The sequence below is a fragment of the Aspergillus sclerotioniger genome (assembly GCF_003184525.1).
Source record: "Aspergillus sclerotioniger CBS 115572 chromosome Unknown BO94scaffold_6, whole genome shotgun sequence".
Taxonomy (NCBI): domain Eukaryota; kingdom Fungi; phylum Ascomycota; class Eurotiomycetes; order Eurotiales; family Aspergillaceae; genus Aspergillus; species Aspergillus sclerotioniger.
Window position 1 is genome coordinate 1155561 of NW_020290996.1, and position 25906 is coordinate 1181466.

Sequence of the window (25906 nt, forward strand, 5' to 3'; positions counted from 1 at the left end):
ACTTCGACCTGCCTGATAGGCTTGTCGCTTTTCCGATTGGCGCAGGAAGAAAATGATCTTTCTGCGGCAGTCATTGCTCACGCGTAATTCTATCGACTAACTAACCACATATATCATCTTAGACAGACCAAATACTTCGGCACATTCGAAGCCTTGTCTGTCACAATCCCATGATTCGTCGAGGTCAAAATAGTGCCAATAATAATCCCGCGGACAGTCAAATCGTCCATATGCTTCTCCCTCGTGTTGCGTCCGCTGTCAATCTTGAATGGGGCGGTACGTGTCAAAGCAGGGAGGTACATTCCTAAATCTTCAATTCGTACAATGTGCTGAAGGCCATTCAGTGGAATGTAGTCGATGTATGGAGTACTGTGTAGTCTATCTGCTGCCAGGCGCGCCTTGAGCTCTGCCCTGATGAAACGAACGTGTTGTCGCAGCCGCTGTCAGGCATGCATCCTGGAACAGGCGGCTTTCCCGCTGCACATAACGCCGCGCAACCAAGGGTGTCTGGAATGTCCCTCCCTCCTGAACAGTGGCTGATCCATGGTCGATCCAGGGCCACTAGAGGCTGGCTGCCCCATGAGTTTGTTGCTCCCTGAGCAATCCCTTGCTTCTATCAAGGTAGTGACCCCAGGAAGACAGCCAAACAAACGGCACGATAGCATGAAACCACGAAATTCCTCGAGAATGGCCCACGAGGATCGCCAATTCTTGACTGCGTCGCGAGTGAGCGCGCGTCTCGTCCCTTCGTGGCATACCAGACAAAATGAACAGCTATAAGAATCCCAATAATCTCGTCTTTTTAGCACACCAGGCAAGCAATTCAGGTTCATCTCCGGTCTGGTCGTTTGTCCCATCTCCTTTCTCTTTGTAGTTGCAGTCCATCTTTCACTTGGCTATAGATCGCATCTATCACGCCTGTCCACTCCTTAATTCGACTTCGTGTTTCAATTTCACTTCTTTATCTCATTCCACCCAAACCACCCCATCTTCATATCCATCTCCACAATGGCCCGCTTCAGCCTCTCCTTCCTCGTCCTCTGCCTCTTCCTGGCTATCATGGCAACCGCCATGCCCATCAAGCGCGCCGATCCCGACGGTGCCACCGAAATGGACTCTTCTCTCGCTGAAGAAGTCGCAGCCAAGTCCCTCCAAGTAAGCCTCTCCCCAAACCAAGAACATCCCACCCTCCCTCCCTCAAACACAACTAACATTCCATCCCAGTCCGCCGCCAAAATGATGGACGAAATGGCCGGCCAGGCCGACGAATCCAGCCAAAAGGATGACAATGACACCTCCACCTCCGACAAGACCAACTCCACTCCCTCCCCCAGCACCAGCAACAACTCTACCCCAGAGACCGAAAACAAGCAGCAACCCGAGGCAGACAATCAGGAACCCACCCCCACCACCCCCACCTCTACTGAGTCCTCGGCTGCTAGCTCTCCCCAGCCGAGCTCGTCCTCGCATATCGTCAACAACAACCCTTTCGCTAACTTGCCTATTGTGGGTGGGTTGTTGAGTGGTGGTGGTGAGGGGTCTCTTGGGTCTGGACTTTTGCCTTAGATATATAGCTTCTTATTGTATAGGATGCTATAGGGGTAAGGGGAAGAGGTTTATTGTGCTGGCTCATTTTGATCGAATTGTTATGGTGTTTACGTGGGATGACTGATTTTCTTTCTTTTTCATAAACCATTAGCTTTGGCTTGATTGATTGATTGATTGGTTGGTTGGTTATTAGAGATGGAGTTGACTGCGTCGATTCTCATCTCCGATTTGATACAAAAAAGCAATAGTAGGTAGCTAAGTAGCTGTTAGATACATCAAATATGATTCGAATCCACATTAACATCTACTTCCGCATTGTCCTTGTATACAACCCCAGCCCCCTCGTCGGATCCCGCGTCTGGCTCATCACCAGAATATCACAATCAAACCAAACACCCCCCGTTCTTATTGAGGATCCATATGGCACGCCCAGCAAATCCAGACAGACATCCGAGACAGGTTTAAGGAGAAATTTCAACCGCACACACGGTCGGTGAGGTCCAGCTCCCTATTAATTCCTTCGGAATCTGAACGAACCACGCCACGACCACCTGGATATACTTCCCCTATGGAGATCATCCTCTGTCCTGTCCGGCCTTTTCCAGGTACCAACATATACTAAACCAACGACTCATGTCACTTTCCTTGTAGTATCTACCCAGGAACGTAAGAGAGGATCCAAGAACCACCGACCTGCATCCCGCGCTATTTGGCGTTCCCCACCATCCATATGTAAATCAGCAGGACCCAACATCCTCATACCACCGCGAGAAACCAGCGATGGATGATCCTACTGTGCCATAGTGGGATCGGCAACTGAGCGTTGGCCGTAGAGGTACAAGTTTTCACCAAGGCTTTTTTTCAGACAGAACATCCAAATCAGCCGCTCCGACTGCTTCCATTTCAACCTGCGCGTATGACCCAAGTATCAACGCCCACCCTCGACAATAGATTGGCTTCTGCTGTGTGGAAACCGTTTTGTCGTGTATCCGCAGGATTCTGGGTAGGAAAGCGGGTTATTATCCGGACCGTCATAGGAGGTTTCGTCGTTTGTGGTGGTGGGTGTACGGTTCTGCGTTTAGCATGATGTTTGTTGTACTCGATGCTTTCGTTGTTGGGTAGTTGGTATTGCTGTTGATACCTGATCCCGGAAGGCAGAACAAGCAATGAATCTGGCGCGTTCCATGGTCGTAATTGTTTTCGTCAGCGTACAACTCCCGCACGACTTCTTCCTCCGGCCCGTACGGCGATGGGATCCCCACTGTGCGAGTATGGGCAGTGATCAATGGCCTGTTACTCTTCCGGTCCGCTAGCCTGGGGGGCTCACTGGGGCGATGTGGCGGTAGTGGATGTGCCTGATACCATGTTGTGGCGTTGGGAAGGCTACGGGGTGTTGGTCGATTGTAGCAGGTCTTAGCGAAGAAGAAGCAAGGTGGAGGAAGGCAAAGGGACGTGAGAGACGTTTTTAGCGAGTGGTTATTCGTTCAGGGCCTGGTGTGCATCAATACCGAATCCTGGTATCGATGCCTTGAGTTGACAGGTGAGGATAAGATTGTGTCAGATGTTGTTTTCTTCGCGTGCAATCCTCATGGAGGGTTGCAAGATGCTAATGTTCAGATATTGGGAAAAGGAGACGCCCTCCCTCACAAGGCTTCCTGGATCCTGAAGCCACACATGGAATTGACGGCTGTCTCCTTACACGATGACTTTGCGGGGGTAATGGCACCACGCCGTACCGGATGATGTCGTAAAAAAAGACGAGGGTAGGTTGTACTGATCACTAGATCTAGGGAGATGGGTGATTATACATAGACCAGACTTACGGGTTCGGGCGAGGTGAGGGTTCGATGGACACGTATCATGACCAGTGTCGTGAATGAACACGATATCTGCAAGGTCTGGCCGGTGTTGTTCTGACCGGTGAGTTGATATGTATACGCATTTCGCATGCTGTTCGCCCGCTTGGCTGGTTGGTGACAGTCCGCGTAGCCACCAAGACCGAATGAGATGAAGGATTTGGGGAGGGCTATGAGAGACAACGCCGTGAAATATTCGACTAGTCGAGGGGTGGTGACCAGATGTCGTCGCCCCCAAATCTAGACCGACCACAAGTCGGTTTGCCATGGAGAGCGTGTGATAAGTGGTGACGGAGAGGACTTGGGTTGACTGGTGAACCCTGTGATTTCTTAGGAACGAAATCCGCTCTGCGGCCTTGTGAGCATCATGCTTCTGTTTCTCGTAGTTGTGGAGTGTCGAGAACCTGGCCCTCTCCTGGTCGTTCGATATTTGTCTTTGAATTTGTTTTGTTTCACCAGGTGCGGGATTGTTTTCCTCACGTTTGGCTTTTGACGTGGTCTCTTAGTTCCTCAGTGGGAGATGGCCCAGTCGTAGCATACCACGTATGGAAATGGGCGAGATCATAAAACCATTTCAAGACTCAGAACATGCCAGAGATGTGCCGGACAATGGGACAGCTACCCTCCAGGTATAAGCAAAGCATTGTGCAAGAAGGCATATATGCAAGGCTTAAGGTGAATCTGACTGGATAAATCCTCTAGAGAGTATGCTCTGTTATCTAGAACAGCCCCCGGAGTATCCAGACGAAGGTAGGGTTGAATAGGCTCGGGCATCGAGGAGCTCAAGCTCTCGCCGGTGTTATTATGCTGAAGGACCTCCGTAGCGCTGCCAAGTATTGCAATCGTGTCCTTGAATTCCTGGTTCGTCATGGCGCAAGTCTCCTGGGTGCGATAGACCAGGTCAGCCATTCGCTCTTTAAGCAACTGTCCCTCCAGAGACATCACATTGCAGATCAATCAGTGGATCCGGACAGGGTTCGGCGCCAGATTAGTGCGGGACTACTGCCACCACTTGGCTGGATAATGTCCCGTACAGTTCAAGGCATAGAAATGAACGTGGAATAGCAGGACTAAGGGAAGAAGAGCATATTGAAGTCATAGGCCTTCCACCAGGACACCCGCACCGCTTGGGGAGATCTGTTTGAGGACACGCAAGGCGTCTTATGTAAAAAAAAAAAAAAAAAAAAAGAAAAGAAAAAAAGAAAGGAAACTGCGCGAGAAGGAAGAACATCCTGGTAATTGAGGTAAAACTGCTCTGAGTTTTTGGTATGGGGTGTTGACAAGGTGTAAGGGATTCATGTGCAACTCCAAGGATATACGCCAAAATACGGGCAAGTCATATACAGAGATTGTCAGATGAACAGAAGTCAAGAGGGGTATCTGGGGTATGCGAATGGCTTATTCCATGTGAACCATCCAGGAAGCGCCATAATCCTGCACTCGATGAACGCGCATGCGTCAAACCGGCGATAGATCACTGTTGGGGAAGAAGTCTATACCCACACGTCAGTCACAGAAGACTTATAAGCACACAGTAAGAAGAAAGTGAGGGAAAAGTACTGACAGAAAACAAGTCTTTTGAAGGCGTGTCGATCTACCGGGACCGATATATGGAAAGACTTACGCTTCCCTTTACCGGAAGCAGCTTCCGTATTCCCTTCGGCATCACGATTGTTGATGTCGACTTTGTCACCACCGAGAGGATCTCGGACGCAATTCATTCGATTTTCAGCCAAGGATAGACCAGCGGTAGTGGGTTAAAGACCAGGACATGGAGCTAGGTCGGCTTTGATCTCGACAGGACAGTGCTGGGGCGCGGCATCTTTCTTTTCCTCATCATATATAGATGCATGACGCTACAGGCCGCCATTTTGTAAGAGGTTGATGGTAGCAATAGTATACTTTTGAGCGGAAACTAGGGAGAATTCGCTTGAACAGGACCACAATGACGCCGTTCTCGGTTGGTCAGATCAATCCGAACTGAACCGCCGCCGGTGAATATGCAGGGGGATCCTGGTCGATTCTTAGACTGCCCTTAGCAAGCAAGCAGGCGTCCCTTTATAAGATCGAAGGATTAGAGGTAGAATAGGACGAGCAAAGGGCAAAAGAGGAGATAAGTGAGCAGGACACATCTCGCAAAACACGCACCCTACAGCGAACAAGTCGATATCTCGTCCAAATATTCTACCTTCTCGTCATTCCGTGATTTTCCTGTTCCCGGAGTCTTCTGGAACAGGCCTTCCAGCGGTCTTGTCAAACTGGGAGGTGTCCAAAAGGGGGTTGCCGCAATTCTGCGCCCCTTTGTCGACGGGAATTTAGATGCTGAGGTGGTGTGCCGAGTGACAAGCAGCCCGCTAGCATTTCGATACCGACGAGTGGCTGACTGACAATGCAGATAGAGTACGGTGACTCAGACTGAATGCTACAGGAAGCCATTTCGACCCAATATCCAAAAGACCGGAAGGGGAAAGCGTGCATGAAGAGGCTCCCACGCATCTAACAGCCCGCTCGCTTGCGCAGCCAGGGCATAGGAGGGAACCCCGAGGTAGGGCTGGCCACCACCACTGTAGCGAATCTGTGGATATCACCATTGTTTCTTTACCGCTTGTAGGCATGCTGTGAGATATGGCGCATAGCTTGGTCCAGACATAAGCTTCGATCTCCCGCTCTGCTGTCACGAGTCCCTTGATCTCGGGGGTTGCTTGACGGTATTCCTTGACTGTCGCTGGATTGGCCTCACAGGATGCAAATGACCGCGAGCAGGTCTGCAACTGCGAACCGTGATGATTGCTTCCATTCTACTTCGGAAAAAACAGAATAAGGTCTCCGGATCAAGTGATAGCCAACCCACGAACTGAGGTAAGTGCCAACACTGGTTGGTGGGAGTACGTAGGGACAGGCGTGCGCGCAGCATGGCTTTTGGACATCAAGACACCATTCTCGAATGAGTGTTATGGTAGGTGTACCAAGAGGTATGTCATCCATGGCTCTATGGATGTTATCGGCAGCCGCTCGATCAGGATTGTTTGCTCGCAAAACTGTCTGCTGGGACGATATAGTCCTCTTGATCACTACTATTCTCCAACAGACAGTGTGGCGTCCTTATACTAAACGTCTTCTGCTCATGTTCGAAGATAGCCGTACATATTCGAAGAAGTGCTCAGGAGTGTCCTCTGAGTTATCACCATCTTCTTTGGAGGGGAATCGGGTCACCCCTGGTGTATGAACAATGCTCGCTCTCTTATCAATTGTCCCGTATAGGGTGTCCAGAACAGACATAGATCATTGAAGTCGAGACTAGGCGATTCGGTGCCCAGTTGCGATGCTCTATTCGCGGTTTGCATTCGCAAAGGTATATGCGTAGAGCGGCATAGATCAGCCGCGTGAACAAGAAGTCAGGGGATCAAGAAATCACACCTGCTTGAGCATGTCAAAATCCATGCGGTCTTCTATTGCTTAAGGAAATTAGCACATTTGTCTCTTGCTATTGCTCTTCACGTTTACCTAGCGGGATCTTGACTCAAGCTCAGGGCTAGAGACTGAACCTTCATGCCATTTTCGATACGCGAGATGAGTCGGTTCTGCTGACATCGGTCAGAACGAAGACTAAATGTAAGGAAGGGGAAAGAGGAGCCAAACAGGCAAAGAAGGGTGCAAACGTCTGCGTAGTCGGTGGTATGGCTGGAGGAAGATGATTCAGGAGGCGCTCCGGAGTCCGCTGGATGTTGGTCATGCTGGGAAGACCAAGACCATTGGTATTCGACAGCCCAATGTCCGATAGGATGAGCTGAGCTATGCAATGAAGATGGCCTCTCCCAACGCCCGTGTTTTTCTGGGTGGCATGTTGATTAAAGCGTGATCCGGAATCGACACTGAGTACAATCCTACTAATTCAAACCAGCCGACTCGGTGTTAGTATACTCTCTGTTAGTCTGATCCGCTTTTTGGTGATGTAAAGGGTGTTCTATTGTTTGGCCAGACACCTTAGACTTTCTGAGGTAACTCCTCAATAATGGATCGGTTCAGCTACCTTGAACATGTCCTGGCAAGTTCACCCCAGCATGATGGTAGCATGTTAATCTGGCGCACATCAAAGGAAAACCATGGGGATTCAAAGTGACTCTAGGGTGTTCGCAGCTTGTATCCTAGCTTCTCCCCTGGCTGGTTACGTTTAGTCCAGTGGCCTCACATGAATATGCAGGAGAGAAAACCACATACCAATAGACTTTGACACCCCTAGGTCAATATAGAGAGACAGCAGGAAAACTGACAAGACAGACTGGCAGTTCTGCGAAGGTCTACTCTAACATACTAGCCCTCGAGATATCCCCTCAAGTGGGCTCAGGGTGTATGCTGTGGACCTTGGGAAGATACAGTAGGGGAGTATTTGCATCCTTTGTGTGCTTTTAGATATTATTCCGAGGCATATCGAGGCAGGACTATGGATCGGACGGCAGTTCTACCGTTTCAACTCTGTAAAGACTGTTATAATTCTCGAAGTGGTCTGGCATCTTTCGGCTCGACGTGCCCAATTTGCGGGGGAAACTCGTATCATAAATAAAAGGATGATGTGGATGTCTGGGCGAGCGTGTTCAGCGAGGGAGCCATTTTCGGGTTGCTTTTTTTGTGGGGACTCGACGAGCTACAGCAGGGACCGATGTGATGGTGAAATAACAATAACAACAACAAATGTGGGTGTTGTTCCGTAGTCTACGGCCATGTACTCACTGTGATCAGGCGTACATATAGCCGGCATTGGACTCGGAGTATACCGGCTGGATAGAGTTGAAGTAGGCGCAGCACTGTGTCTGGCGTTTTGTTAAATGGCCTGGGCGTTTGACAAAGTCAACCCGGAGCTTGCAAAGCTCCCAGGCCTTACCTCAATAGCCCTTCACTCTGAAGCACAGCTTGTTAGCCATGGTGCTTCTCGGGGCCATCGATATTGGTTTGTCTGAGGCGGCGACTGAAGGAGAAACAGGTTGTAGAGCGGTCGCCTCGATGCAGAACAATGATTTCTGGTATACTGTAACGCGTGAACCCCGGGGTCACCATACTCTAGGTGCCAGTGAAAGTTAGGTTGTATGGCCGTGGTCCAATAGTGTCCCATTCCTGAAGAGATATTGGTTAATAGTCTGATTTGATTTGTGTGTATGGCCATGACTCACACGCGTCTCGGAATGGTTGCATGCCCTCCAGTTTCCAATCATAGTTTCCCTTGAACTTCCCCTTCAGATCTTCTTCGTACAGTCGCACTACGCAAGGTCCATCGCTACGATTGCCGTTGCAACCGATGCGGTTGGCTTGGAATCGTCTTCTTAAGGGACGGGCTGGGTACCTGTACGCAATGTTGTATGGGTCTAAGACGAATGTCATGAATGGATTCCGAAGGAACGAAATTGACTTGGACCAAGTCGTAGAAAGCTCGCATCAACCACACGCTGTCATGGTATTGGGGTAACTCACTATGTGCCTCTATCAGTTTGCGCTTAGCTTGTTATCGAAGAATTTGTGGTTCAACAAATGAGCTGGAAGCGTGTAATGAGATGGGATCGGAGATGAGAACCAAGTTTGCTCTACATCTTACGGTCAAGCAGCAAACGGAAAATGAAACTGGAGATGCAAACGGACAACATGGAGAAATAGATGACACAGTAGAAGGTTTAAGAAATATAGAGAGAGCTTGTCGGGGGCTTGAGAGGAGGACGGCGATGAAAGGACGAAGAGATATATAAAGCATGAAGCTAAGCCATGATCGGCGCGAGGAGTAGGCATGGACAAGAATATCATATTCAGAGTCTAGACCACATTGAGTCATAGGGTACAGAGTGAGGCTGCCAATGAGATCGTCTCGCATCATTCGATATGCGCAGCGTTGGTTCCACAGAGTCTTCAGGTAGGTTTCCAGGGTTGCAATCAACGATGGCCCGTCAAAGTCAATCCTCCCTATTCAGGTGGCGTGTCAGCTGGACGCATGTACCACCTTTGTCTGGCTAAGGCGTTCATTGATCCTGGCGCGTACCCAAATGGGATGCTGTTTGCGCCTGCAGCCGTTCGGGGGTTTTAGCTTTTTGGGCACATTCCCTGATGCACACATACCAGGTCTGCAGATATCCTATAGGGCATTATCGCCAGTTGTGTAACTATACTATCAGCTCATTATTGCGCATACATTACTGTGAGCTTTTATTCTGGTTGGCTCGCTGTTGTCCCTCGTAGAGACCAGTGTAGTATCCAGCATAGTACCAGGCCATCATAAGGTTTTTCAGTCCTTCATCTTGAACTTGAGACAGGTTAGCTTTCCTCTGGAGCCAATACGAAGGCAACACATCTTACCTTGTGATAGGGCGGGATGAGGCATAGAAGCTGCTCCTATGGACCCGGGCCCAGCCGTTTGCTCCGTTTCATGGTCACTGCGTCCAGGTGGCCGGTCTGGCCCATTCGTAGCCTGAAAAATGGTCAATGCTGTCCAGTCCATCAGGAAATAGAGTGAAATACCTGCGACGTGGCAACCTGTGGCACCTGTTGAGTTTGGGCTGGAGCTGTGGTATTGGCAGCAGTATTGACTACCGGCACGTCGGCGTCAGCATCCATGTGGTCGGCCGACTCATCCAACGGCTGCTCGTCTTGTACCGCCGGAGCTTTCTCGGCATCCTCTGCCTCTCTCAGGACATCTTCGACATTCTCGCCTTTGGCATGAATGCTGTGGTAGAGCTGTTGTTGTTCTATCTGTGAGCGGATCACGTGCACAAAGGGAAGTAGGCCATACTTTGTATTCCTCGACAGCCTCGTCCCAGCTCTGAACGAGGGCAGAGTCATCCCAGATCTCCTCCTGGGTGAGGGGCTTATTGGCATTTGTCGATTTTCCCATGACGGCAGCGCGCGTGGGAGCAAACGGCGTGTGAGAGGGTTGGGTGCGGAGAGGAGCTTCGAGAGCGCGGCGAGGCCCCGTCGGCCGGGCTCGATCTCACCGCTTGGCGGAGGAAAAAATGCGAGCAGAAAAAAAGTTTCCCGCACCTTTTGCGACCCTCCGATTAGAGTCCTCCAGGAACCGCCTGTAAATTTCCTCGACTTACAGCAGGATGGCCCCCGACAAGAAGGACAAGAAGCGCAAGGGTATGTATTGTGCTACTCCAGGAATAACTTTGCATTTAATCCCTTGTTGCGTGTACTGACGGCTCTCAGCTGCGGCCGCCGCTGCCGCCGATTCGCCCGCGAAGAAGACCAAGAAGGTCGAGGCCAAGCCCGCCGAATCCCCCAAGGACACCCCCAAGTCTATCCTCAAGAAGGCCAAGCAGAATGAGTCGGCCGCAAAGAACGATCCCGCTTCGAAGGTGAAGGCCAATGGACAGCCCGCCAGACAGATCAAGCCTCGCAAGCGTGCTGCCGATTTCATCAGCGACAACGAGGACAGTGAGCCCGAGGCGGCCGTTGCCGAACCCAAGGCCGAGAAGAAGCCCACCATCAAGAAGTCTAAGAAGGAGGACGGAACAGCTGCTCCCGCGACGAAAGCCAAGCAAGCCAAACCTGAACCCAAGGCCGCCACCAAGGCAAAGAAGGCCGAGCCTGTCGCCGAAGAATCTGAAGAGGAAGATGAGTCTGCCGCCTCGGATGCTAGTCAGAGTGAAGATGAGGAGGACGACCGCACGACCGCCCTCATCAAGGGCTTTGAGAGCAGCGGTGACGAGGACGAGTCTGGCGACGAAGGCTTCAACCCCGACCAGCCTGTTCCTAAGATCCCCGACTCGAAGAAGGCCAAGCGCAAGATCTTGAAGAAGCAGAAGGAGAACGCCGGTCAAGCTGAGGAGCCTGGAACCGTTTACGTTGGGTGAGTACTCTCAACAGTGAGTGCTTGTGAGTGTAGTTCTAACACCTTGTGCTATAGTCGCATCCCCCACGGTTTCTACGAACACCAGATGCGCGCCTACTTCAGCCAGTTCGGTGACATCACCCGCCTGCGTCTCTCTCGTAACCGTATCACCGGTCGCTCGAAGCACTATGCTTTCATCGAGTTCGAATCGGTCTCGGTGGCTAAGATCGTCGCCGCCACCATGGACAACTACCTTATGTACGGCCACATCCTGAAGTGCAAATACGTTGCCCCTGAACAACTGCACCCGGAGATCTGGAAGGGCGCCAACAGACGGTTCAAGCGCACCCCGTGGAACCGCATCGAGAAGAAGCGTCTGGATAAGGGCAAGACCAGAGAGCAATGGACGGAGCGCATCGACAGAGAGCAGAAGAGACGTCTCGCAAAGGCCGAGAAGCTCAAGGCCGTCCTGGGATACGACATCGATCTTCCCCAACTGAAGAGCGTGGATGATGTTCCTGTCCAGGAGGCCAAGGCCATCGAGGCATCCGAGCCTACAGCTGAAGAGCCCGCCAAGGCCATTGAGGCTCCCCAGGCCGAGGAGCCCAAGGTCGAGAAGCCCGCCGAAGATACCCCCAAGAAGACCAAGAAGACTAAGAAGGCCGCTCAGTCTCCTGCTGCGCAAGAGACTCCCAAGTCGGAAGAGAAGCCCGCTCCGAAGAAGACCGCCGAGGTAGCTGCTTCCCCTGCCGCCCAGAAGGCTAAGAAGGTTCAGAAGAAGACCAAGGCGAAGTCTAAGGCGTAAATTTGGGGGATTAAATTCTTTTGTATTTCTTATGGCATAAACCGTCTTACCCGGAGTTCACTTGATTGTACATGAAAAAGGGACATTATCTGCGCTTCAAACCGAGCTGTGCTTGATACATCGAGTGTGTCTACCTGAAAGTAAATCCATTTACTACAATCATCCTCCACCAAACATCCCACCCCCAACCAAGTAGCACCAAGCCCGCCCTTAATGCCTCAGGCACAAACACAACCCATAAGCAGCTGCAAAGTCGCTGGTTGTATTTAACAGGAAACTTACATAGTCTTGTAGTAAGACGAAGAGGAACTACCCCGCCCACGCTCCATCTTTCTTTATAAAGCCAGACACCCATCCACCAATCTCCTTCTGATTGAACTAAACTCCACAGAAGTTCATCACCTTCGAAATGGCTGCACCGCCTCAGGCAGAAATAATTGATGGCATCAAGACCTTCATCCCACTTGGTACAAATCTATTCTCCTTTACGTAAAGAGTACGACTGACAGATGTCTCAGAGAACAACCCCGATGTCATGAAACTTCTCTGTGAGAATCTCCAGATCTCAGGGGATCTCGACTTTCATGACATCATCTCAACCTCTCCAGAATTCCTTCAAGAGTGCTATTTCCGACCTTGTCACGCACTTATTGTCCTCGCAGACCGAACTATATATCAAGCTGCCCGCTCAGCAGTTGAGCCAACCATCTCAGAGTACAAAGGCTCAGGTCCCGATGAACCAGTTCTCTGGATGAAACAGACTATCGGTCATGCTTGTGGGCTGATGGCTCTGCTGCACGTAGTCTTCAACCTGGAAGGTGGTCGATATGTGCGCCCCGGTACGGAAATAGACGCACTCCGTCAAGAAGCTATTCATCTTGGGCTTACAGAGCGAGCGCAGTTGTTGTATGACTCCAAATTTCTTGAACAGGCGCACATGGATGCCGCATCGCGTGGATCTTCAAACGTCCCCTCACCTCGTGACGATAATCGACACCATTTCTTGGCCTTCGTGCAGAAGGATGGGAAAGTCTGGGAGTTGAATGGGGGGATGAATGGACCCTTATTCCGAGGAGAACTCGGTGAAAGGGAGGATCTCTTAAATGAGCGAGGGCTAGAGCTCACTGCCCAAGACTTCTTGATTGCTGCTGAACAGTCTGGATGCGATGAGATGAGTATCGTCGCAATTTCTGGGGGAAGGTGACGGCAACTACTAGATAGTTACCGTAGCTCCCATCTGAAAGTACATTGAGATCACATGACCTGCGCACTACCCCCAAACCAGACTAGCCTGCCAACCCACCACCCACTCCACTCCACTGACTAATCCCCTATAAAATCCCACCGACCGTAGTCCAATTTTTCTGTCTTCTTCTTCTTCCTCCCAACTCCTCGCTCAAAGAATCGCATTCAAAGCTCACACACAGGGAATACCTCGTATTCTCTTGCCCTCTTGCTTTGGGAGAAAGTCCCCGGACACCCTGACTGTTTAAACGTCTCTTGTAGACCCAGTCAGGCAATGCGGAAACGCGCCGCCATAGAAGCAATTCGATAGCGGCTTATTGCCCTATTCCCTCCCAGTGTTGGCGCTATACCCGACACCAGGTGGCTGAAAAGTCAGCTGGTAGGAACCAATGGTGGTGCGGCACGGTGCTGGAGAGCGGGTTTTATCTGGGTTGCCTTTCGTCGTGTTTGGATAGTCATGCGATTGCCCTTGCTTCTGGTCTCCTCGTTTGAGGGGATTGGAGAGGGTAACTCAATGGGGCTCATTCTTGAGGCGAGGAGTTCATTTGTTCCTTTTTTTTTTTTCTTCTTCACTACCGAGTCTGTAGCTTATGGAAAGCGGTGATGGGGGTCGATGTTATTTTTTTGGCTCGCTCGCAGATGCTCTGTCGAAGGAGCCAGACTCTACCTATCTGTTTTTGATTTTTTTTTGCTTGTTATCTTTGTTCGTGTGATGATATACCAATCATAGAGTCAAGCCCTGAGACTCCTACCTATCATGGTTTGGAGTTATTGACGATAAACGATTGTTTTCATATCTGATGAACATAATGGATACTTTTTTCGTATTGCATTACATAGCCTCTACTATCATGAACCTTCGAGGGAAAAAAATAAAAGCCATCGTATCTTGTTTTACATCCAACTCCACGTAACTAGACATGCATGCATAACTCATTGCGCCTTCTTCGCAGCCTCCAGAGCAGGAACAGGCCCCGCCACTCCGCCTCTCTGCAGCAACACAGCCGTAATCACCTCCGCCATGGTCGTAATCGCCGTCGCACACACGTTACTCCAAATCTGGATGCTCACCGACCCGAGCGGTGCGCGGGGAAACGACAGAACCCACGCCACGTAGTATGGAAGCCAACCCTCCGGCAGCATGAAGACGGGCGTTTTCGAGTACCAGAACTGCAGGAAGAATTTGAGACCTGATGTACCGAGCCAACGGGCGATTTTGACCGCCCAGTCGAAGGAGGTTTTCTGCGAAACGAGTTGCTTGTCTGTTTGAGAACCGCGTTGTTAGCTTTCATCTAAACCAAGGGTGTGAATTGTAGCTGTGCTCTTCAAGAAAGGAATATAGTGACTGGTCCAGACATACTTATCGCCTCATATTCCTCCATGGTCTTATCATGTCGACGTCTAAGTTTTGCCCATTTCGCAAACTCATCCTGGGAGCTGGTGTTGTTCATGTCCCGCTTCAGCTGGACGGCCTCGCGCTTGAGTCGGTTTTGTTCTCTGGCTTTCTTCGCCGTGGGTGTCGGGACCTTAAGGTAGAGAAGCCATAGCTAGACAATACTTGTCAGCTTCCTCCAACGCTGGTGTTTGTGGGTGAAGAATGACGGGCAGCCCGGGACGTGACAGATGGAAGGTCAAGAAGGGAAGCAGTGCACAGCTGCTAGACAAACATACCAAGTTATCAATGGTGCTAGCACCAATGGTATTCACCAAGTAAATGGCGACATGAATGAAGAAGACCGTCCACAGGAGCGACAGCATGGTGGGCTAGAGATCGGTGCGCTGTAGAGGGGAGAGAGTGTGTGAGGAATAGATCGAAATTCAGCTAAGAGTAGGTTCCCGGATAGGTGGGAAAAGACCACGAAGCCCGACCGACTTGCGCGCAGATGGTGCATGCAGCCCCAGACAAGCAAATATCAAGGGATAAGTCGGGAATAATGGGTACCAAGAAGCTGAGGAAGAGAGGCCGAGGCTGAGGCTAAAAGGGAGAAACTGGTGACGGGGTGAGAAAGCAAATGACGTTGTCACGTTGTTTTCCCGCCCGTCGGCCGCGGCACTTCTGTCCCCGAGCTTCAACAATGTTCAACCACGTCCGATTCCAAGACCACCAACGCCATGCTGCAAGGCGGGTGATCCCCAATGTCTACTCCTCCGGACAATGATGCCGCATACCATGACCTCGCTCATATTTTCTCAGCTAGACATCAAGATAACCGCGTCCTAGAAATTGAGATACTCCCGCCTGGTCTCGGACCGCTTCTACAAGATGGAGATTCGATTGGCATTACGAAGAAGCACTTGGTTCAGGCTTTCGTGACTGCCAGACGGATATTTTTCGATGCCTCTTATAATGCCTCTGACTTCCACGATGCCTCTGACTATGAAGACCTGTGCAAGACCCCACGGGACGGACACCCGGTCCAGAGACAAAGGGACGACCTGCTGAATGCCACGGAGATCATCCTCCTCTTCGACTGTGAACACCTGACCGCATGCAATTGGCGTAAAAAGCGTCTAGCTGGTCTGGTCAAGCGCTATGGCTCCGCGGATGCTGACCAAATCCGTCGAGAGATGCTCATTCGTGAATTGGACACAGAACTCTCCCTGATGACCTCCTATCTCTGCTCCCCGCTGCACCGTCATACGAAATCTCCGACGCTATGGAACCACCGTCTAATGGTATTGACGCGAGTGTTGGATGTTCGAAACTCAGAGTTGGCAGAATCTTTTTCCCAACGAGAAGACAAAGGGCTCCAAGAGGTGATAAAGAAAGAACTATCCGTTGTCCTTCGGTCCGGAGAGCTGCATCCGAGGAATTACTACGCCTTTAATTATGTGAGGCAACTCCTTGAGCTTTTGCCGGAAACTTGCGAAGACACAAAAGACGCTGCTGCGCTCCGCGGTTGCTCGGTCATACATCTAGTCTTAGATTGGTGTCTCGCTCACCCGAGCGATATTTCCGGCTGGATGTTTACTCTCTACCTCCTCGAGACCGTCCATGATGAACAAACCCGCACAGACAGCATTGCCCGGGTGCTGCGTTTCGCAGTGGATGTTGGCTGGGAGGGCGAGAGTCTCTGGACGTTTGTGGACTTGGCAAAAAGAATTCCAGGAGCAGGAACATTAACAAAAGACCAGCAGTGTCGACCTCCATGGGATGTATTCGCGGCACCGTTCTTGTCAGATGCTGGGCCGGAAAAAGGGTGGAAGGCCTGGTTGGGAAGGGCGAGGGCTGCTTGGATTGCGGGTCATATGGCGGATAACCGGGCGGATGGATAACCGAACCACCGAGTCGTATAGGTGATGATGAGGCGGAAACCATATATCATGAAGATATCCGGTCCGCCAGAGTTTCGGTTAGAAGAGAATATATTGTACATCAACAGAACATGGAACATCTTCTGCACCTTATGCGCCGTCTTTATGCAAGATTTGAACGCTATTGGATCATGTAAACGCCTCGCTAAATACCATGTTCTCGTCATATGCGCCAACAGCGCACACCCACTTGACAAGCCCTTTGCCACAGGTCGCAGCCAGATCATATCGCAGGCCGTTATGTTATCCAACATCAACAATACCCACTATAAACAGTCGCAAGTCTGTCCCAAAAATGAACGTAGGCGGATATTGGGATGCTATACGAAAATCAGATGTGAAGATGGTATATATAGACAAACATCGTGCGACGTCCAGTCTGGCTTATACAACGTGGGTAGGGACGGGGTATCTCATTTCTTCTTGGCTGCTGCAAGTGCTTCGGCTTCTTTCTTTTGGTCGGCTAAACAAAGATGAACGCAGTTAGTAAGATATCACAGGAGGCAATACAAACACTGCATCAAGCCTCACGTACCCAACGCTTGCTTTGCTCGCATTTGAGCAGCATCCATCTCCTTTTTGGCTGATAAACCACCCTTTCCGACAACAGTCTTCGTTTTCTATGCAGACCGAGCCGGTTAATAGCTGAAATATATTGTTAATGGACCCAATGAGGAATCCTCACATTCAGTTTCTTCTTTTGTTCTTCATTTCTCTTGCGGGACTGGTTTCTCTGGTTACCCCGGGCCATTTTGTTTTATTCGGGTGCGCGGATCAGGCTTTGTTCGTCAGGTAGGGCGCTGTGCAAGGAAGGGGGACAGAGAATTGAAGAGTGCTTTTTTGCCTCTGCGGGATTTTGAAGAATAGCATGGAAGGGTTTTCCGTCTCAGCATGCCGCCGAGCCGCCGTCCCGGAATCCCCTCTCCAGGTGCCTCTCACCTGACCTCAACTTTTTACATCGGTACCGCGGTGTCGACTCGGCATCAGTAATTCTCACTTCCCCCCCCCCCTCTTGTTGGGGCGACGGCAGGCCAATTTGTATGCAGCCATTGCCTACTTAGTAGAAGCATGAGTCCAAGTTCTGCACTTTCCATCCCTGTCACTGAACAGGCATATTAATGGGTTGCGCTCTTAACCGCCAAGTCCTTCGGCCTCTAAGAGTACATCCACAACATCTCGTTCGGGTTCACACCAACTCCTCAATACCCCGACTGAATTCAGAGTCTCCGGGTGAAAAGGGCCCAATAGCACTTCCATCTTGTTTGTAGCATGCGCCATCAGCTGCATTGCCTCATCATCTTTCCCTTGGTGGCGCCGGGCAATAGCAGTGAATTTTAGGGTGTAGGCGTGATCCGAACCAAACGTGCGAACGCTGTCATTGATGATTTCGTTGTCCATTTTTTCAATCTTATCACCATAGCCTCCCATCTTCCAATAGATGCTGCACAGCTCGTTCTTCCAGCCAAGTGTTTCAAAGTGAGTAGTGCCATGTGCTTTCGAAGTGTATCCCAGAATGTGCAAGCACAGCTTCTCTGCATTCTGCCACTCCTCAAGACTTGTGTAGAAACTTAGCAGAGTTTGTTTGCAGGCCTGAGTAGTTAGATGATCAGGGCCCAGCTTCTCCTCACACACTTGAAGCGACTGAGAACATAACTCTTTTCCTTCTTGTAGCTTGCCCTGATCGTCGTATATTGTGCACAGATCGAGGGCAGTGTCTAGAGTCCAGGGATGACCTAGCCCGTACTTTTCTTTGTGCCAGTTCCAACTTTTCAGTTTGAACGCTTCCCCCTTTTCCAAATCACTTTGGTCATGGTAGAGTGTCCCTAAGTGATCAATGGCATCTATCGATATCTCATGCTCTTCCCCGTAAACAGACTTTCCTGTTTCAAGCGCTTCTAAGAGCAGAGCTTCGGCCTCCTGAAAGCGAGCTTGTTTCCTCCAAGTAGCTGCTAGACATAGCATACTCGTTAAGGTTATGATGTCGTTCGCTCCATGAACCTTTTTTCTGGCGGTAACAAGGAATGAATCTAGTTCCTCGGCCTCCGCCAGTCTGTTCTGATTCGAATATGTCGAGGCAAGCCCTGCGATGCTTTCCAAGGTCTCTGGATGCTCCATACCGAATTCCTTTTTATTCTCCTCCACAATAAGGAGATCCAGCTTTTCTGCCTCGTCCTCACGGCCCTGGGACCACAGGTAAAATGCTATCCCTTCTTGGAGGTACAGTCTCCTTCTCAACAATTTTCCATGTAGTTCTGGTATGAAATTGAGGACTGAGACAGCGTGGGGCAGATACTCGGCGCAAATATCCCAGTTTTCCCACTCGGCATTTGGATATATTTCAGCGAGGATATCCATGGCTTGAATGGCTTTTTCTTCAAATTTATGCTCCATGATTAGCCACTTTCGCACAGTTAACTGCACTAGCCGATGGATGGAGAAGTTTTGGCCTTTTCCGTTCGCTATTATCAGCGAGAACGCTTTAAGCGTACCCAGCGCTCTCGTCAAGTCAAGCGTTTGAGTAATTTTCTGTTGCATCAGACTTGTTGGGATGTGATGTTGGTCAAGAAAGGCAATAAGAGAAAGAGCCTCGATGGCGTACGGCTCATGCTTCTTGATATGATCTAAAGAAACAATCAGAGTGGTTGCAAGAGCATTTGGAGTTTCGCTATCTCTCCCTAGCGTCTCGAAGGGCTCGCACAGTAAATTCATCCTGGTATCATCACTATCACTATGGAGTTTGATGTACTCGTTCACAGTGAGCACATTCTCTTGCATGAAACAAGCGGCTTGCATAATTGCCAATGGTAGGTAATCGAGCAGCCCGGCAAGATCATCCATATCTGATTCTGCAGGATAATCTCCACTCAAAGCAGACTTGATCAGGGACTTCGACTCTTCTTTGGTCATAGTGTCCACCTCAATCATGTTTTGCGCAACGCTCCTGGTAAATCTGACACCAGCAGCTCGGTTACGAGTAGTGATGACTATCGAGCCACAGGTGCTTTCTGGAAGGTACTGCAGGATTGATGGATCTTCTTCAATCTCGGCAGCTGATTGTAAGACACCGTGGCCACGACGATTCTCTGATGTGAAGAGTGAGGCATGGTCGGCATTATCAATGATCAATAACCAGCGTTTACATTGCTTTTCCAGCCACTGCTTAACGAGCATCAGGTTATTGTGGTTTTTTTCACCTGTATTCTCGATGCCGCATTCCTTAATAACATCATAATAACCTTCTTGGAACCGACTGGTACTGTTTGCGTGGATCCAGAATACCGATGCGTCAGGATGAGCTTCATGGACTTGATGTGCGAGCTCAATGGCTATCTGAGTTTTCCTGGCTTTCTTAGTTCAAGCTCCCTTTAGATGAAGGAGCAAACCTACCCAACACCTCCGAGACCATATACAGCTACCCGGGAGTGAGCTTTCCCCAGCGGCATAATACGCTCCGTTAACTGGCTCAAAGTATGCTCGCGGCCGACAAATCCGGGGTTACGTGTGTAAGGCATCATGACTGTCCAGCCAACTACTATTAGCGGCTGCATTTTTCATCATTATATAGCACTTACAGAAGGATTGAACGGTTTCATCAGCTAGAATTTTGGAGTCTGATTCGCTGAAACAACTCATCACTGCACGTGTCTCCGTTGCTGAGCTCGCAAGTTCGACAATAAGGGAAGAAACATATTGGTAGTCATCATCTTCCTCACGGGGAAACCTGCAGATCTCATCATGATCTGCATTCAGTGCGACTGCTTTTTCACGTGAGTCTGGCAAGCCGAGGACGGCAGAATGCTTTTCAACAATCTTAATTGAGCAGTGAGTCTCCGTTTCAGTATCTTGACCTAGTGAATAGTGTGGCTAACTTACTATGCCAATGCTCTTGAATGGTAGCGTCTCATAAAAGCTTAAATACTGGTAATTCTCAAGAAGCTTGTCAAAGTTTGCAGAGAGTTCCTGAGCGTAAAGGCTCCCCCTCGCAAGAGCCTTCAATAGAGTGTTACTTGCTGTTCCTAGCACAGTCCTCACAAACTTGGCAGCCACACCACCCACACGTGCCAGGTGAGTTCCTCGATGAGGCGTGCCAAAAAAGGCTATGCCGAATGTTGAAGTGCATATCGAGCCATAAATTGCGCTGAGTTTGGCTTGTACAAGCGCCTGGCGTCATAGACCATGAGAGAGAGCTCGAATGCAGCTTCTAACTTCAGAAGTCTCATACCTCTTTAACAACAATACCCCCCAGGCTATGAGCAATGAATAACAGCGGTCGAGATTCGCAGTTCTACACAGAACGTAAGTCTCTTCTGCCCAACCAAGTAACTCAGTCGCTGTGGAGTACCTCTCTCTCCAGTCTTAACCTATCAAGTAGAACGTGTGCCTGCTCTCGCACACCAGCTGCAGAAGACTGGATTGCGACATTGGAGTTGTAACTGAAGAGAAAGATTCTAGCTCGTGGTATCTGCTTTGGAAGGAAATCTCTAAGCCAGAGCTTGCCATTTGACTCCCAAGTCTTTTCGGCGTGATTCTTCTTGCTTTTGGGATTAAGTCCATGTACCGCAATAATGCTATTACATGTTAACAGGCAAGCGTGGTGCAGTTATAGCAACTTACTCAATATTAGGATCGGATCCAAGAGACAATATACGCAAATAATATTCACACTGTACGCTGTTATGATTCAGTCCAGTGGGTACGAATTTCAGAACCCTTACCATCTTGGACTCAATCCAGCAAGAGTACCTGGATATAATCAACCACCAGGCCTTGATGGTGAATAGCAGTATCGCAGTTCTTTTGAGTGATTTCTCTCACCTGAGCCGCGGGTTTCCCCTCATTAAAGCCATTACCACCGCCCCTAACCAATTCATGCAAGCTGCTGCGCCGCAAAGTCGCAGCTCGATAAGGGGACACCACGGGCGGCTGTGTTGCTTGCATGATTGGGCAAAGACATGTAGCGTCCGACATCCCTGTAGACCTGCTGCTTAGTGCCTCACAGTTACTTGATTCAGAGTGCCGCTCGCTCCGAAGCACTGCGTTTCGAGATCACAAAGCAGATCGCATGAGTAATTGCAAAAGGTTCCAACTAGGAGTGCTAAACCATTGTAGGTGGGGGAGTCACATATAATTATGGCAGGCACGCCGGTTTACTCCGTCCACGGTATTTTCTCTACATACCCAATGTATTGATACCACTTCGTTATAATTATTACTTTCAGTTCTGGGGGAACCAGTACTAATTGGGGCCGACTGTGTATTTTATTGGTCAACAATACACAAATGTCTGCAACCCATTCGAAGCCAAAGTCCAGCAAGAAAACAGAGCGCTTAGCTCCCTCCAGTCAGAATTACTCATTGCTTCGTATACCCATTGCGATAGTGGATTAAAATAGAAGCTGAGCTGGACAGGGAAAGACGGCAGATGTCGGATGGTTTCGGACCCCCAACATTGCTATCTTCCGCCCACTGCTTCATCAGCCCAGTGACTATCTGCAACCAAGTCACGCCTGTTTTAAGAATGTAAATATTCATATTCAGGCACCATAAGAAAAGGCAAGCGCCGGTCTGCAGCCAGTCCCAGCGCCACCGCTCTTTCCAACACCATCGAAACCCAGTGTAAGCGCTGGGGAAGGGATCCATCGGGAAATACAGGACAACAAGAATATCGATCAAGCCAACAAAGGGGTCGAGCTACCCAAATGGGCGATGGATGTCTCCGAGAGCCGGAATGAATGGCTATTGTTCGCTCAAAGGAGTCTTGAAAGTGTTTCAGGCTCAGGCTCGCGCCTATTGTGTCTATTCTTGTCTTTGTTGGGCGACTGACTGTCCATCCGACAGATGATAACTTCTGCTGGCTCTCTCCATCCACTTTTTGACTCTTCCGTCTCCCGTTCTTTCTTTAATTCTCGAGTTGACCTCGTGGTTCTTTCTTTCTTTTGCTCATTAAAGCCGGGTCAAATAGCATCTTGCTGCTGGTCAGTCACTACTTCTCTATTCTTTCGATCTGCCGTTTTGTGCAAAAGGACAAAGGTGCATCACCACCAAAACGGACATTTACCTTTCATCGCCATAAGGTACATTTACACAATTTGCATACTAGACACTTAAAGTTCGAGTTCCCTGCGGCTGAAGCGCAGTCCCAACTTCAATCAAACCATGATGGCCTCGTTGAAAGAATCCCTGGCTGGCCCAGGATATGTGATTCTCAATGCCATTCGTGTGATAAACATCATTGTGTTTCTGGACATTATCGCTGCTAGTGTGGTCGTGCTGGTCAAGATCTCCCTTTTAACGAACTTTTTCTTTTTTGAGGCTGTGTCTCACGTTGCCACTGCAGGAGTCAGTAGTGAGTGGTCGTTACTCCCTGATGCAATATTGAATAGCTAACTTGTAGACATAACAGTATTTCTCATCATTTCCGAGCTTCCTGTTTTCCGTGGCTATTTTGATCGGAACTGGCCACTACTGGGACAAGACTCTGGATTCATCACATTGGCGATAGCAATGCTTATACTAGGTGTTGGAGTCTTGGGAGACCTGAATACAGAGGCCACAAGCCAGGAGTCTCTTGGAATGGCATTTTGGCGCATTGTGCTCTCTGCTGGTATCTTAGCTATGATCATGAGCGTTGTTAATGCAATCTCAGTAAGTCTAGCCTTAAATCTGGTGGATGCAGCGCTAACGATATGGACCATACAGAGCTTTATTTTTGCCGACAGCGATCTTGGTGTCAGTGCACGACATGTGCGGGTCTATGGAGCAGTGGCGCCCCAGAAAGTGATGACGCGAAGTGGGAGTACTGGCAGCCAACGCTCATTCCAACTCGGTATGAAGAGGGAAGAGACTCTGCCGACATATAGCCCACAAAACTCTATTAGAAGACAGATGTCTATGCGGCAGAATACGCGATTTCCTCTGAAAATTTCTACACCCGTCAATCCGATCAATCTCAATGATGCAGCGTCATCGAAATACTCGAGGGACTCCGCAGGGATGACCATTCCCGACCTTGCCCATCACCCGGCAATGCAGTCCACGCAGATCTGAAAAAACGAGTGAGCTACTGGAATTTTGCTATGACACACTTAGGGAGTTTTGCTGCAGGGACATTGCTTGCGTTGGCGTTGGCAGTATGGAAATTAGCGAGCATAGGCAGTTCGGGACGTTTGACGATTTTCGGTTCTCTTACTTTTCTTCCGCAGTTCTATTCTTGTAATCATGAATCCTTTCTTACCGCAAATTACGACAGTGAATCTTGAAGATCACTTAGCTATCTCAATTGAAAACGCTTCTTATGTGATCTGTTGGGATCCCCGATGGGCTCCCACGCCGGTAGGCAACGTATGGTCACGTGACACTCCTCCCTACACCGCTAGTTAGTCCATATAGATGGCCTACGAGGCCCCTAGCTAGATCATCATCCATCTAATTCTACACGGTTGAATCGCCTTAGTAGCCACTCCAACATGGTCTTTAAAACCTCAGGTTATTATTTCTTGGATGCTTCCCCTGATTCGTGGGCCCGGCCACTAGTAGATGTACCTTGGCGCTGCCGATAAGATAAAAGCCCGCTTGAGGCCAACTTCCGCTTCTTTGTACCGTCCGGAATACCACCACCATTCAACTGCTGTCGGGCGATGCGACATCGCCATTGTACTTCGCTGCAGAAAGATGGGTGAACTCGGGATTTCGCTCTCTACGTACGTGCAGAGCATCCCTTCCATACAAATCCCCAAATACTAACATCCCCTCCTCTACAACAGCATCAAATCGGTCTTCATCTTCTTCGCGCCCATCATCATTCCTCGGGCAATCAACTACTATCGCAGCTTTCGAGTCGCCTTAGCCACACGTCCCCCGCCGCGGGCTATCCCACAAGATGCCAGCCGAGCACTAAACGTCCTCTTCTGCGTCATCACCCTCTTCTTCTGCCTCAGCCTCCCCTTCAACCCGCACGCGCCCTCCCAGAGCATCTTCACCCTCACCCACTCGCGCATCAGCACCTCCACAGACATCATCTTCTCCCGGCTGGCCCGTCTTCGTCCAGACGAAATCCTCACAGCCGCAGACACTCTCCTCAAATCCAAACTTACCTCCGTCGGCGCCCGCAAAGTCTACCTCCGCTTCGGCCCCGACACCCTCACACAATGCGCCTTCTGCTCTCTCGATAACCTCCACACCTTCGCCCTCTTCCACCTCCCCTTCCACGTCTTCCTCCCTCACCTCTTCCACCTCGCCATCATCGGTCTCACCACCGCCGCCCCCTTCGCCGGCCCAGACGCTAGCAAATGGCGCAAATCCTTCTCTATTGTGGCCATCGGCCTCGCCCTGCTCGACGTCTACATCGTCATGTCCTACGATCCCATGCAGTATGCGTCCGCGGCCGTGCGGGCCGGCGTTGCCGTTCCCTCGAGCTCATATTACCAGATTGGACTGTTGCGCCCTCTTATATTCGCGATCTTTGATGGCGTCTGCGCCCTCCTGATCTACCTCTCCGCTACACATCGGTTCTTCTTCGCTCCGCCCTCTCAAGCCGAGCAGGTCGACCAGTGTGTTTCGGCGTCATTGAATGCGCTCTCTGGCACGACGTCCAAGTTGCATGCTGTTAGTGTTGCGCGGAATGCGGTAGTCAGGGATAAGGTTCTCAAGGATCGGGATGACGCGTACTGGCGCACAGTGGTGGCGATGAACGTGGATAATCCAGCTTTGAAGGAGATGATTACTGCTGGAGAGGGGGGTGATGGGAGTGGGACGGCGGCCCCGACCTCTATCTGGGAAGAGGAGGAAGTCGTTCGTGCTATGTCTCGGGCGATGGCTGGACAGGGGGGTGTGGATCTGGCTCGGTTGGGTGTTGAAGCGTCGGGGTATGTTAATGGTGTTACTGCTGGCTTGGAGGGGAATTGATAGATAGATAGATTGGTTTGTTTTGGTGGCTTCAGTGCCCGGTTTGTATATTGTATGTATTCTTCGGTAGTTTGTACCCGTACCCGTCTATCTATCAGAACTTGCCGAGCGTATGGACCAGAGATTCCCTTCTACCCCAAAGTTATCCAAATCGAAAGCTTACCGGTATACTCCGCAGTACAGGAGGCCGGTAATGCGTACAATCAGGCCCTCCATCGGACTCCCTACCTCTACCTCCACCCCCACCCCATACCAGGAAACCATCAGTAAAACCAAAACCAAAGCATAGCACCAGCCAAACAACTCAACAACTCCACCGCAACAAACCAAAAACCTTCAAAACGGGAATCCATCCATCCATCCTTGGCTCTGTGCCGTACCTACGGTGTGAGATGGCCGAATGTGTACAATGTCCGAACCAAAGTG

At 50.1% G+C, this 25906-nt stretch overlaps 10 protein-coding genes across 10 annotated transcripts; 5 read left to right on the forward strand and 5 right to left on the reverse strand.

Annotated features, from left to right (window-relative positions):
• Window positions 1-894: 894 nt before the first annotated feature.
• Window positions 895-1698, forward strand: BO94DRAFT_353017 (uncharacterized protein). Its single transcript, XM_025607117.1, has 2 exons — window positions 895-1155; window positions 1225-1698. The coding sequence occupies exons 1-2, from the start codon at window positions 1009-1011 to the stop codon at window positions 1564-1566; spliced, it is 489 nt and encodes a 162-aa protein (XP_025470550.1). The 5' UTR covers window positions 895-1008; the 3' UTR covers window positions 1567-1698.
• A 7876-nt stretch (window positions 1699-9574) lies between these two features.
• On the reverse strand, window positions 9575-10272 carry BO94DRAFT_459581 (uncharacterized protein; the record flags this gene model as incomplete). Its single annotated transcript, XM_025607848.1, has 4 exons — window positions 9575-9684; window positions 9738-9849; window positions 9900-10115; window positions 10171-10272. The coding sequence occupies 4 exons, from the start codon at window positions 10270-10272 to the stop codon at window positions 9575-9577; spliced, it is 540 nt and encodes a 179-aa protein (XP_025470551.1).
• Window positions 10273-10429: 157 nt separating this feature from the next.
• On the forward strand, window positions 10430-12157 carry BO94DRAFT_487274 (uncharacterized protein). The gene is made up of 3 exons (XM_025609031.1): window positions 10430-10517; window positions 10587-11229; window positions 11287-12157. Exons 1-3 carry the CDS (start codon window positions 10484-10486, stop codon window positions 12014-12016), a joined length of 1407 nt encoding a protein of 468 aa, XP_025470552.1. The 5' UTR covers window positions 10430-10483; the 3' UTR covers window positions 12017-12157.
• BO94DRAFT_352675 (uncharacterized protein) lies at window positions 12082-12461 on the reverse strand. Its single transcript, XM_025607116.1, has one exon. The coding sequence runs from the start codon at window positions 12369-12371 to the stop codon at window positions 12147-12149; it is 225 nt and encodes a 74-aa protein (XP_025470553.1). The 5' UTR covers window positions 12372-12461; the 3' UTR covers window positions 12082-12146.
• BO94DRAFT_460033 (putative ubiquitin carboxyl-terminal hydrolase isozyme L3) lies at window positions 12426-13220 on the forward strand (the record flags this gene model as incomplete). Its single annotated transcript, XM_025607869.1, has 2 exons — window positions 12426-12483; window positions 12535-13220. The coding sequence occupies 2 exons, from the start codon at window positions 12426-12428 to the stop codon at window positions 13218-13220; spliced, it is 744 nt and encodes a 247-aa protein (XP_025470554.1).
• An 843-nt stretch (window positions 13221-14063) lies between these two features.
• Window positions 14064-15388, reverse strand: BO94DRAFT_532735 (guided entry of tail-anchored proteins factor 1). The gene is made up of 3 exons (XM_025611184.1): window positions 14933-15388; window positions 14622-14808; window positions 14064-14523 (listed from the first exon to the last, which is right to left on the reverse strand). Exons 1-3 carry the CDS (start codon window positions 15017-15019, stop codon window positions 14195-14197), a joined length of 603 nt encoding a protein of 200 aa, XP_025470555.1. The 5' UTR covers window positions 15020-15388; the 3' UTR covers window positions 14064-14194.
• Window positions 15339-16948, forward strand: BO94DRAFT_532737 (uncharacterized protein). Its single transcript, XM_025611185.1, has one exon. It carries the CDS (start codon window positions 15398-15400, stop codon window positions 16535-16537), a length of 1140 nt encoding a protein of 379 aa, XP_025470556.1. The 5' UTR covers window positions 15339-15397; the 3' UTR covers window positions 16538-16948.
• Window positions 16949-16989: 41 nt separating this feature from the next.
• On the reverse strand, window positions 16990-17327 carry BO94DRAFT_583153 (4F5 domain protein; the record flags this gene model as incomplete). The annotated part of the gene is made up of 3 exons (XM_025615536.1): window positions 16990-17039; window positions 17112-17196; window positions 17262-17327. 3 exons carry the CDS (start codon window positions 17325-17327, stop codon window positions 16990-16992), a joined length of 201 nt encoding a protein of 66 aa, XP_025470557.1.
• A 380-nt stretch (window positions 17328-17707) lies between these two features.
• BO94DRAFT_583154 (kinesin) lies at window positions 17708-21294 on the reverse strand (the record flags this gene model as incomplete). Its single annotated transcript, XM_025615537.1, has 7 exons — window positions 17708-19916; window positions 19964-20093; window positions 20149-20386; window positions 20450-20737; window positions 20799-20861; window positions 20919-21144; window positions 21191-21294. 7 exons carry the CDS (start codon window positions 21292-21294, stop codon window positions 17708-17710), a joined length of 3258 nt encoding a protein of 1085 aa, XP_025470558.1.
• Window positions 21295-22735: 1441 nt separating this feature from the next.
• On the forward strand, window positions 22736-25480 carry BO94DRAFT_460233 (uncharacterized protein; the record flags this gene model as incomplete). Its single annotated transcript, XM_025607874.1, has 4 exons — window positions 22736-22922; window positions 22980-23221; window positions 23276-23607; window positions 24340-25480. 4 exons carry the CDS (start codon window positions 22736-22738, stop codon window positions 25478-25480), a joined length of 1902 nt encoding a protein of 633 aa, XP_025470559.1.
• Between the last annotated feature and the right edge of the window lie 426 nt (window positions 25481-25906).

Bases quoted from the DNA above. Each gene is read 5' to 3' on its own strand.
- BO94DRAFT_353017 (XM_025607117.1), top strand. From the start codon at position 1,009: ATGGCCCGCTTCAGCCTCTCCTTCCTCGTCCTCTGCCTCTTCCTGGCT. The intron at 1,156-1,224 runs GTAAGCCTCTCC...ATTCCATCCCAG, and splicing joins TCGCAGCCAAGTCCCTCCAA to TCCGCCGCCAAAATGATGGA.
- BO94DRAFT_487274 (XM_025609031.1), top strand. From the start codon at position 10,484: ATGGCCCCCGACAAGAAGGACAAGAAGCGCAAGG. The intron at 10,518-10,586 runs GTATGTATTGTG...GACGGCTCTCAG, and splicing joins GAAGGACAAGAAGCGCAAGG to CTGCGGCCGCCGCTGCCGCC. The intron at 11,230-11,286 runs GTGAGTACTCTC...CTTGTGCTATAG, and splicing joins CCTGGAACCGTTTACGTTGG to TCGCATCCCCCACGGTTTCT.
- BO94DRAFT_352675 (XM_025607116.1), bottom strand. From the start codon at position 12,371: ATGGGTGTCTGGCTTTATAAAGAAAGATGGAGCGTGGGCGGGGTAGTT.
- BO94DRAFT_532735 (XM_025611184.1), bottom strand. From the start codon at position 15,019: ATGCTGTCGCTCCTGTGGACGGTCTTCTTCATTCATGTCGCCATTTAC. The intron at 14,809-14,932 runs GTATGTTTGTCT...AGTATTGTCTAG, and splicing joins CTAGCACCATTGATAACTTG to CTATGGCTTCTCTACCTTAA. The intron at 14,524-14,621 runs GTATGTCTGGAC...GTTCTCAAACAG, and splicing joins GGAGGAATATGAGGCGATAA to ACAAGCAACTCGTTTCGCAG.
- BO94DRAFT_532737 (XM_025611185.1), top strand. From the start codon at position 15,398: ATGTCTACTCCTCCGGACAATGATGCCGCATACCATGACCTCGCTCAT.